At 42.0% G+C, this 12,315-nt stretch overlaps 1 protein-coding gene across 1 annotated transcript; it reads right to left on the reverse strand.

Moving 5' to 3' along the window:
* Positions 1-10,645: 10,645 nt before the first annotated feature.
* Positions 10,646-11,572, reverse strand: LOC126086167 (olfactory receptor 12-like). Its single transcript, XM_049902353.1, has one exon. The coding sequence runs from the start codon at positions 11,570-11,572 to the stop codon at positions 10,646-10,648; it is 927 nt and encodes a 308-aa protein (XP_049758310.1).
* Positions 11,573-12,315: the final 743 nt, after the last annotated feature.

The following is a 12,315-nucleotide window of genomic DNA, read 5'->3' on the forward strand; positions in this document are numbered from 1 at the left end:
ACCTGCCCCTTCAAAGAAACCTACTGGGCATTCACTGCTCTGTTGTCTCCACCAAACCCATATAAGCCCTAGCTTTGCTTCCCTTTTTGAGTCAGTCTTTTGGAGTGCCATGAGCGCCCACTGACTCCTATTACTTGTCACAAGTAAAATAAACCTGTTAGAGCTGAACCTAAAATTGTCTCCTCTATGTATTCTTACAAGAGAAAGACAAGGACCTATTGAGTCTGAAGGGCCTCTGTGCCCTTAGCGGTAACACAACCAGTAACCAGTTGTCATTGAGTTGATTTCGACTCATGGTGCCTCCACATGCTCCATAGGGTTTTCAATGGCTGTGATCTTTCAGAAGTAGATCATCAGGCTTTCTTCTGAGGCACCTCTGGGTGGACTAGAACCTCTGACCTTTTGATTGGCAGTCTAGCTTACTAACAATTTGGATCACCCAGGGATTGCACCAAGGATTGACTGAAATTCCCTTATCTGCCCGTATTTGCTTCTGAACTTTTTATTCTATTCCCTTGTTCTATATTTTCTGTTCCAAATGGCTCTCAATATATGGCCTTGGGATGCCTGGGGTCTCCAAGACCCTTTTGGGAGTCTTCAAGATAAAAACTCTTTTGATAATATTGATAAGCTTGATGGTAATATTGATGAATGTGATTTTTTGATATTATATAATGAAAAGCATCAATATTTTCTTTCCAAATGAGCAATGCATGATGTTACAGTCATGCATTGGTAAAAGATCCAAAGTGTTACCCAAAGCAGGTCATGCTCAGTGTGACTTCTTGTCAATAAAGACACACCAAGGTGAGGAGGGACAAACAGTGTTTATTGCAAGCACACAGGCAAGGAGCAAGGAGATGTATACCTCAAATCAAACACCCTGAACAAAGGGAAGCAAAACTTTTTATACCGTCTCTCACAAAGAAGTACATACGAACGTCATGGACTACATAGGTTATCATAGTGCACAGGTGCAGTAAGACAATTTGCATTTTTTTCCTCTGGCATGTAGGCCAGTAAACTGGATTTGACTAGCTTGATGCGCGCACACGGTGCTCTGAAGACAATGGACAGGAGGGGGCAAGTTCTTCTTCCTCTGAGCAGCTGCTAATTGAGCCACACCCATTGCTATCACTTGCTAATTGACAGGAGGAGTAGGTATTGCTTGATAATGGCTAAGCACCTCCTGGCTGGTTGACTATCAATCCCCCCTTCTCTTTGAAGATATGGCAATAAGCCGTATTCCTGGGTTGTGGAGAGCATCTTCTAAATTCAGCAAAGCCTCTTGATGTAGGGGATTGCTTGGTTTTTTAAGCTTTCATCGAGATAGACAAAAAGGAAACTATTGTATAGAACAGCAGATAAAAACTCCTGTTACAATTAAAGAAAATAAAAATAGTAAACAAATGTGTTTTAGCCTATTATAGTTAGGTAACCAGGAGGTGAGCCAATCAAAGATGTTTGACTTATCTTGGTTAGGAACATGAAGCCAAGTAGCTTTCTGACATATTTACAAACCCAACATTTAGTCATGTTGGTCGCACTTGCTACTGATTGTGCTAATTTGACAAAAGCATTACTATAGCAAGACCATGTGAGGGACAGAGTTAGGAGAAGAATGAAGGTGATGTACCACAGCTCCATATTTGCCTGAAACGCTAACTAGTTTAAAAGACCTCCTATCTTAAACCGGTGAAATATGAACAGGAAGAAAAAATAAAAAAACACAGTTAACAAAAAACTCAGAGACTCCTAAACAGACACTTCAGGTCTTGTAATGGCTCACACTTCCAGTTTTCCTGAAGTGTTGTTGTTGTAGGGTTAGGGTCTGGAGCAGGTGCTGCTTTCAGACGGATATGGTGAATCCAAGCTTTGACTCCTTTCAGTTTAACTATCGTATGTGTGACGAGAAGCACCTGGAGGGGTCTTTTCCACTTGGGCTGGAGAGACTTACCTTTCCAGGTATGCAGCAGGACCCAATCTCCAGGTTGAGATGGGTGGACTGTCACCTCAGGATGGTGTTCTTGTCTGGCAACGGCGCATCTGTGGAGAGAATAAAGGACAGCAGACAAAGAATGCAAATACTCCTCTACAGTTTTTTCACCATTACAATTAAATGATATCCAGGAAATGTGTGATTTTTTGAGTTATGTCAGCTACAGAGTGAGATCCATTATCACTTCCCATGGAAGCAGGTAATCCAAATTTTCCATGGGTTGGATAAAATTCTTAGTAAGATTTCTTCTTGTAACTCCCACCACTGGTACTGATTTCTTTGATAAGGGTCCCTTCAGATTGTTAATAACCAAATAGGTGGCTCCTGTGTCCAAAAAAAGTCAATCATTTCTCCTGCGACCTTTACTTTAACTAGAGGTTGGTCAGAGGAAACTGGAATAAGATTGGCCCCCAGTCCCCCTCAGTCTGACTCTTCCTCTTGTTGTAGCATAACTTTTTTTGGTTTCTTTGGGGCCCTCAGTCACTTAGGGCATTCTCTCCTCCAATGCTCTTGTTTATACCATGCACGGTGATTTTTCCCTAGCCTCCATGGGCTGTGTTAAGAAGGTGCCAATGGAACATGTCCAAACTCAGGCCATCTCTTCGTTGCTGCACTTCCCCCTCTTCCGCACATTAGTGGGCCCAGGTGGTCACCACAAGCAGGTGGACCAAGCTCGCCAGCCCTCTTTAACTTTCAGGCCTTGAAGAGAACCCTTGCTGATGGGCACTGACTTTTCCTGCCTTGATATATCCAGCAACAAACCACTTGCTTGAAATTTAAAAAGTAAAATAGCCACTTTTTTTTCCTGTAAGTTCTTCCTTGAAATGCAAATCTACCATTCTCAGCAGCTCTGGGTGGTTCTACACGTCTTTTCAAATGAAAATCTGAGTGGGCCTCAGGTTTTCAACCTAAGCACCCATTCTAAACACAGGGCTACTGGCTTGAAACAAAAACCTGTGTTTCTCCAGAGTGAATCCTAGTTCCTCTTTTAGCATTTCCAATCAAGTATTGGCTGAAGGCAGAGTTACATGCTCACTGTAATCTACAGCACCCAATATTCATTTCTACCATACATTTATGTCTGTTTTACAACACTAGGTAGGAGAAACATTAAGTATCCATAGTACATTCAGATAAATGCATAATCCTAAACACATAACCCTTTTAAAACATTCCAGCTTAGTTTTCCCTACAGCTTAACTACCTTCCCATTTATGTGGATATGGCTTTGGGCCTCTGTCTGGGTGGAACCAGAAGACCCTGGCCTACTATCAATCATTCTGCTTATCTGGCCTGGCTTTTGCCACAGGCAACTGTAAGTGAGGCTTTTCTCCCCTCGGCTGCAGCATAACCTTCCCTTCAGTCATTACTGGTAACAACCAAAGTAACTGTCTAAGAATCAAAAGTTTCACTTCCCAAGTCCCTTCATTCTTTTTCTTACAAAGTCCCATGGTTTCCTGAGTCTGGAGCCATTGCAAAGAATCCCTCTCCTGATGCCAACTGTAAAAACAGCTTGGGGGCACTGTCTGACCTCCTCCACCTAGCACAGGAAGTTGCCTTGATGGGTATAGCCCTGTTGAGGGTTGCGAGTCCCCCAGACCAAGTCGGGTGCGGCTTCAAGTGTGCGCCAGGGAAAGCATCACTGCACCAGAGGCCTCAGGGGCTGATGAAAGGTTTACAGGATAAAGGGGAAGTCTATGACCAGTTAAAACTGAGTCCTTTTCTGGAGGACTAGATAAAACAGGAGTTTGAACGTCAGTTTGAACCATGATTTTACATTGTTGCCACAAATTCTTATTTTGCTGCAATGACATAAAAGCTTCAACATACATTTTCTCATCCCATTTTCTTTCTTTAGTACAGAACAAATCTAACTTCAGTATAGTATTATAATTTAAGGATCCATTCTGAGGCCAGCATTTGCTGACCCTGAGCTCATATTGGGACCAGGCAGTGTTACAAAAAAAAAAAAAAAAATTCATTTTTCCATTCAGTCATATCCAAAACCAGGCCAATTCTTTAAAATACCCCCTAGAGGACTACATTCTGGAATGCTGAAATTATTTCCTGTGGCACCAAAACCTAAACTACAGGATGCCTATTTAAAATGAAAATATTTGACCTCACCTTCACTGGCTAAGCATTACCAGAATCTACAATCTACTTTTCTATAAATAGGACTTATTTCTATACCAAACCTGGAGCCACAGATGCCTATTCAAAATGAAAATGTTTGACCCGACCTTGGATGGCTAAGCATTACCAGATCTAGAGTCTATCCACTTTCTGAACAATAGGGCTTATTTCTGTACTCACCAAGGGAGTTTTTTTCCTCTTCCCAGGGCACCTGATACTGTTCTCACTCCGCCTCCTGTAGTCTGCCACTGAGGCGACTGAAGTTGGCTCCTGCCTCAAGGGCCAAAACGAATTTCCCCGGAGAAAGATTACCAGGCATGCATGTGGAAGAAGCAGTCAGTATCTGTCAGCTGGAGGTGATCTCAGGAATCGGGCAGTGCTGGTCCCATCTAGGTCGCCAGAATTTGCTACCCAAAGCAGGTCCTGCTCAGTGTGACTTCTTGTCAATAAAGACACACCAAGGTGAGGAGGAAGGAAGAGAATTTATTGCAAGTGCACAGGCAAGGAGTAAGGAGGTGTATACCTCAAATCAAGCTCCCTGAACAAAGGGAGGCAGAACCTCTTATAGCATCTCTCACAAGGAAGTACATACAAATATTACAGACTACATAGGTTATCCATGGCACACAGATGCAGTAAGACAAATTGCGTTTTTGTCTTTGGCATGTAGGCTAGTAAACTGGGTATGACTAGCTTGAGCCACATGCAGCACTTTGAGGACAATGGACAAGAGGGAGAAGGTTCTGCCTGGTCTGAGTAGCTGCTAATTGAGCCACACCCATTGCTATCACTTAAGGTTTTGTTTGCTAATGGACAGGAGGAGTAGGTCTTCCTTGATTATGGCTAAGCAGCTCCTGGCTGTGTTGGCTATCAAAAGTGAGAAACAGATAAGTGGATTTTAATGTAACGCAGTACAGACATTCATTGATAGAGTTTCAGATTCCACATTTTCATTAAAGATTAAGAAACTACCATTTTATAAGTCTTAGTGCAGTGTCAAAGACAAATGTCCACAATTATCTGAAAAGGCTATTAAATTACTTCTCTCTTTTCCAACTACAGTGTGTATAAGGCAGGATTTTCTTCATATATTTCAATGAAACAACATATTGCAACAGATTGAATGTAGAAGCAGACATGAGATTTTAGTTGCCTTGCGTTAAGCTGGACATTAATAAGATCTGCAAAAGTATAAAACAATGGCATTCTCACTAAATGACTTTTTTGGGGAAAATACAGTTCTTGTTTAAAATATGCTATTTATGTTAACACTGTTGTTATTCTTAAATGAGTTAAACACATATTTACCACATAAGTATACATAAGCTTCATAGTTTTAATTTCTAACATAGTTATTATGGATAGATATAATCTACATAACAAAAGCTCTTTGAGGTCATCAATATTTTTTTTAGAGTTTAAAGAGGTTCTGAGACCAGAAAAAAATTGAGAACTGCTGGCCTATTGATGATTAGATTCAGAAATCAGGGGCCAGCTCTAGAAGGCTTTCTCTCTCCGTTGGCTCTGGGGAAGGTCCATGTCTCTTCAGCTTTGCTTCCTCGTTCCTTGGAGATCTCCATGTGTCTTGGATCTATCTTACCCCATCTTTCTCTCCGCTCTCTTGTTTAATTTCTTTTTATATCTCAAGAGAGATTGACTCAAGATATGCTTTACACTAATCCTGCCTCATTAACAAAGACAACCCATTCCCAAAAGGGGTTATAACCACAAGCATAGAGGTTAGGATTTACAACACATATTTTGGGGGGACACAATTCAATCTATAGCATGTACCTTCACACTCTTTTGGTGCTTACTGTTTTATAATATATTGTGGTATGTGATCACTAGTAAGTCATGCTCTTTCATTTTTCTATTTCAAAAATTTCTTAACTATTTGGCATTTTATTTTTTCAGGCATAGTTTATAATACATCTATCAAGTTTCATAAAAAATCATGCTATTTGGGGGATGAATTGAATTTATAGACTAAGTTAAGGAGGACTGGCATCTTTGCAATATTGAGTCCTCTATTCATGAACAAGTTTATTTCTGAAATTTAAATAGATCGCATTCTATGTCCTTCAATAAAATTTTGTAATTTTCTTCACATGAGTATTAAACATGTTTTTATTTTCTTCTTAACTTAAAGTTTGATTGCTATTGTGAATGGGATGTGTTACAGGGTAGAACTGCTCCATAGAGTTTTCTTTGTTATAATCTTTATGGGGGTAGATAGCCAAATCTTTCTCACCCAGAGCCACCAGGTGGGTTCAAACCACCAAGCCTAGCACTTAACCACTGCACCACAAGGGCTCCTGTTTTAGTTAGTAACTGAGTGCAAACCATCTGCACCACCTATGTGGTTAATCCCTAATAAAAACCTTGGGCACTGGGCCTCTAATGAGCCTTCCCAGCAGACAACACTTTGCACATGTTGTCACAACTTGTCGCTAGAGGAATAAAGCACACCTGTGTGACTCCACTGGGTGAGGACTCTTGGAATCTTGTACCTGGTCTCCTCCAGACTTCACTCCCAAATGCCTCTTCCCTTTCTGGTTTTGCTTTGTGTTCCTTTCAACGTAATATATCACAGCATGAGTATGACTATCTGTTGAGTCCTATGAGTCTTCCTAGCAAACCAAATCCAGGGGTTGTTTTGGGAACCCTGACACATATCGCCATGATTAATCTACAGTCTCAGAAATTCTGTAGAAATTTACTTTTGGAAACTCAAAGCCTTTACAGGTTTATGCCCATTTTTCTGAGCTGTTTAATCACTTGTTTTTGTTGGGTGCCGTGGAGTCAATTCTGACTCATGGCAACCCTATGAGTATAGAGTAGAACTGTGCTCCATAATGTTTTCATGGACCTTGTGGAAGCAGATCACCAACCAAGTACATTAACCATTAGCGGCTGGTGGGCTCGAACTGCCGACCTTTCGGGTATCAGCCACCAGGGCCCTTCATCAAACAATGGCAAGCCTGGTTTATATCATTCTTCCAGTTGTAGAAATGGCTCCCACCCTTCCTAATCTTGCCAGCCCCAGCAATTTCAGCATGGCTTTAGAAATTCTCCAAGTACTTTTGACCTAATCACCTTTATTTATTTATTTTCTAAACAAGGCTTCTCAGCACATAATTGTAACTTGAGAGTCCACATATACTACCTTCCACAATTGCTCTTATTCCAAGACTGTAAATTTCCTCCTTCATTTGGTCAGATCATATCCAAGAAGTTTGCTATGGTTGGATGAGCAACTGCTGGTTATTCCAGGTATTAACAGAATGTGCCTATCACATTGCTCCAAGGCACATTTAATTTAACTAACACTTACAAAGCAACTGATAAAATAAACATTGCTATATGACCACTAGAAATAACGATGACAGTACTGTTGTTGTTGTGTCATCGAGTCAGATTTTAGATGAAAACTGTGAACCACTAAACGCCATACCATGTTGAGCAGGGCAAGGTGTGTACACAATGTGAGAACCAAGCTGAGAGAAGATTCACATCTACTACTTTTATGTTTGGTGAAGAAGAGGGTCAGCAGAAAAGAGAGAGAGCCTCAATGAAATGGATTGACACAACAGCCACAAGAAACTTTCACGAAGGTGGTGCAGGACTAGGCAACATTTTGTTCTATTATACATATTTTTTTATCCATGAGTTGGAGCTGACTCAAAGGCAACTAACAACAATAATAATTGGACTCCCACTCTGGGGTCTCCTGTAGGAGTCTCAAACTCAAACACTTACAAGTGTTTCAAACTCAAATACCTACAAGAACCTCAAACAGACACTTAAAAGAGCCTCAAACTCAAATGCCTACAGAGATGGGTAGGTATATAAATTAGTGGATTAAGCTGTGTAGCACAATGGGATATGGAGGGGATTGTGGGGAAACAATGAGTGGATTCTTGGATGGAATGGCCCACACAATTTAAATTATTAGTGCTCTCTCCTTCTACCTTTCCCTATATACATATAATATTATTTGCCACGTGTATTAGTTTCCTAGGATTGCTGTAAGAAGGTACCACAAATCGGGTGGCTTTTAAGAGCATAAATTTATCGTCTCACAGTTCTGGAGGCTGGGAGTCCAAATTCAGGATGTTAGTAGGGCAATGTTTTCTCTGAAGGCTCTAGGGGAAAATCCTTTCTCTCTCTCTCTTGGTTTCTGGTAGCCCCAGGCATTCTTTGGCTTGCAGCTGCCAGCATAACTTTGTCCTCACTTGGTCATCTTTGCGTCTATGTCTGTGTCTTTTCTCCTTTTTTATAGGACATTACTCAGATTGGATTAGACTAAGAGAGACTAGGAAGAAAGACCTGAAAATCTATTTCTGAAAATTAGCCAGTGAAACCCCAATGGATCACAACAGAACACTGTCTGATGTAGTGTTTAAAGTGGAGCTCCTAAGTTGGAAGGTACTCAAAATACAGTGGCCACAACAATGGACTCAAGCATACCAATGATGGCAAAGAAGACGCAGGACCAAAATACGTTTTGTTCCATTGTACATGGGGTCACCGTGAGTTGGAGCTGACTAGTCAAACCAGTGGTGGTACAGACTACACTGGGTGACACTGTCAGAGAAGGTGACACCAAAATGACTGCATTTCAGCAGAAATGTACTATTTTTTATAAAAATATCTATGTAGTTAATTATAACAACAAAAACATTTTTCTTAAGTCCAGCTTACATGTAGTGATATACCTACAAGGCTAAAACTCTATGCTAATTTACTTTTTGAACCTTCTAATGCTCTCTGGTCAGAGCTGTCATTATTACCCAATTACAATGAGGCTTTAAATCATGTGATTTCATCTGCATGTGCTACAAGTTCATGCTATTGTTTTTGTTGCTGCCAGTGTTTTTATAGTAGCTGATTTTGTCAAATTTTCTGCTGTTTTATCCACAATATTGTGGGTATTAGTATTTGTGAACCTATATCAATAACTTTTGAGAATGAAGTAGTAATTAAAGGAAAAGAAGGAGAAAAATCAAGAAAGGCTTCTGCTCAGTTACTAATAATGGCGTAAGTATGAGCTGGAATTGAGTAGATGGCAACAGGTTTGGTTTTTTTTCTTTATTTTAATAATGTTATAACTCAATGTAGAAAGATTTTACAAAACAATTTTGTTGTTGGTATTCATATAATCTAAGAAAAATTACATTTAAGTAATTTACAACTGTATCACGTTATTCTATGATTAAAATTGATAATAAACATTACGAAGGATTTTGTATGGTTTGGTACAGGAGGAGGTCTGTGGGAGGGGTAACAACGTGAGTCACCACACTGGGTGACACCAACGCTAGTGAAACCACTGGATGCAACAAAAGACAACACAAATTGTATCAGAACCTGCTCTACACCGTATGACTCATTGTCTTAGTCATCTAGTGCTGCTATAACAGAAATACAACAGGTGGATGCTTTAACAAAGAGAAATTTATTTTCTCACAGCCTAGTAGGTTACCAGTCCAAATGCAGGGTGTCAGCTCCAGGGGAAGGCTTTTTTTCTCCACTGGCTCTGGAGGAAGGTCTTTGCCCTCAATCTTCCCCTGGTCGAGGAGATTCTCAGGCTCAGGGACCCCGGGTTCCAAAGGACTTTCCCTGCTCCTGGTGCTGTTTTCCTGGTGGTATGAGGTCCCCAACTCTCTGCTTGCTTCCTTTTCCTTTTATCTCTTGAGAGATAAAAGGTGGTGCAGGCCATATCCCAGGGAAACTCTCTTTACCTTGGATCAGGAAGGTGACCTAAATAAGGGTGGTGTTACACTCCCACCTTAATCCTCTCAATGTAAAATTGCAATCACAAAATGGAGGACAACCACACATGGCCTAACCAAGTTGATACACACATTTTTGGGGGGATATAATTCAATTCATGATACTCACGTTAACCTGATAACATCTTCAAAGGCCCTATTTCCAAACAAGGTCACATTCATAGATACTAGGGGTTAGAGCTTCAACATATCTTCTTGGGGGACATAATTCAAAACCATCATCATGGTTAATAAAGTGGAGGGTCAGCAGAAATGAGGGAAGCCCTCCATGAGATGGATTGACACAATAGCTGTAACAGTGGACTCAAACATACCAACGATCGTGAAGATGGCACAGGACCTTGCAATGTTGTGTTCTGTTGCACATAAGGTCGCTATGAGTCAGAACCGACTTGACAGCAAATAACAACAATTCAATCCCTACCAAAACCAAAAGCCAAACCCATTGCCATTCATAGCGATCATATAGGACAGAGTAGAACTGCCCCACAGAGTTTCCAAATCTTTACTGAAGCTCACTGTTACCATCTTTCTCCTGTAGAATGGCTGGTGGGTCTGGACAGCCGACCTTTCAGTTAGCATCCAAGCGCTTAACCACTGCGCCCCCAGGGCTTCTTTCTATGAGAAAAAGGGTTAGGATTTACAATAGATATTTGAGTGGGGGGGGGAACAATTCAATCCTTAACAGTTTCTCACATCCAGATTCCAGGCCCTACAGTGGTACCTGGAGGTAGAGCTTCTGCAGGGCCCTCTTCATGTCTTTGTTCCTCAAGCTGTAGATGAGCGGGTTCAGGCTGGGCGTGAGGATGGAGTAGAAGACTGCAGCCAGGCGCCCTTGCAGTGGGGAGTAGTGGGTGGTGGGCTGCATGTAGGCAGAGCTGCCAGTGCCATAAAACAGGAGCACTGTGGCCAGATGAGAAGAGCACGTAGAGAAGGCCTTCCCACGGCCAGCTGCTGAGCGGATCTGGACCACAGTAGCCAAGATGCGGACATAGGAGAGAATGGTGAGGGTGAAGCAGCTTATGATGACGCAGCCGCTGACTGCAAATCCAGTAGCCTCGTGGGCATCTGTGCTGGCACAGGCCAAGTGCATGACGGGGGGAATGTCACAGAAGAAGTGGTCAATCACATTGGGGCCACAGAAGGGCAGGGAGAAGGTGTTGGCTGTGTGGAAGGTGGAGTAAACGAGCCCACTGCCCCAAGCCACCACCACCAGGGAGACACAGGTCTGGGGGCTCATGGCTGCCCTGTACAACAGGGGCCTGTAGATGGCCAGACAGCAGTCATAAGCCATGGAAGTGATGAGAAAGCACTCCACTGACCCAAAGCAGACAAAGGCGAAGAGCTGAGATGCACAGGCAGGGAGTGAAATCTTCCCTGAGCCCACCGTGGCAGCCATCATGGCCTGGGGCAGAGTGGTGGATATGGAGCAGATGTCCACCAGGGAGAGGTTTTTGAGGAAGAAGTACATGGGCGTGTGCAGGCTGGCGTCCAGTGTCACGGCAGCCACAATGGAGATGTTCCCCAGCACTGCAGCAATGTAAACGAGAAGGAAGGCTGCCGTGCTGAGGAGCTGTAACTCAGGGATGGCTGAGAAGCCCCGGAGGATGAAGACAGATACTGCTGTGAGGTTGGTCATGTTCTGTCCTAGGAAAACCTCTTGAACTACAGAAGATGCTCAGGGAAGAGGGCATGAGGAGAATAATGCAACAATAACAAAGATCTAGAAGGAAAGGACAGAGCAGTTGAATAAATTTTAATGAAGAACTATTCTTCATTAATCACACAATGCATTATTTGCTTTCTGTAGGTGTCTCAACCTCAAATACTACCAACCTTTCAGTTAGCAGGTGAGTGCTTTAATTACTGCACCACTAGGGCTCCTACATATACCTACATGGGCCTCAAACTCAAATAATACAGGAGTCTCAAACTCAAATACATATAGGGGTTTCGAACTCAGAGATCGGTAAAAAAAAACCAGTAGCAATTGAGTCGATTCCTATTTACAGCAACCCCACTTGTGTCAAAAGTTGAGTATAGCACGATAGGGAATGGTGGGGACTGTGGAGAAATGGAGGGCATACGTTCTGTCCAAATGAGGCAGCTGCTGCAAGCTCTTGCCAACCATTGCCACATAGCAAAGTGAACCACACATTATCAGGTTCTCTGATATTTTTCAAGAGAAGTCAGAGCTGCAGATTTTTTGAAAAATTGGATGGTGGTAAATATTTATATAACAAAACATATGCCATCTCAACAATTTCTAAATGTATACTTCAGTGACACTGACTACATTCTACAAGCCGTGCAACCATTCTGGCTATCCTTTCCCCAAGTCACAGAATTCCGGATTTTTTCGTGTGAAATCTCCTTTTGTAT

This window comes from Elephas maximus, chromosome 11 (assembly GCF_024166365.1).
Source record: "Elephas maximus indicus isolate mEleMax1 chromosome 11, mEleMax1 primary haplotype, whole genome shotgun sequence".
Taxonomy (NCBI): domain Eukaryota; kingdom Metazoa; phylum Chordata; class Mammalia; order Proboscidea; family Elephantidae; genus Elephas; species Elephas maximus.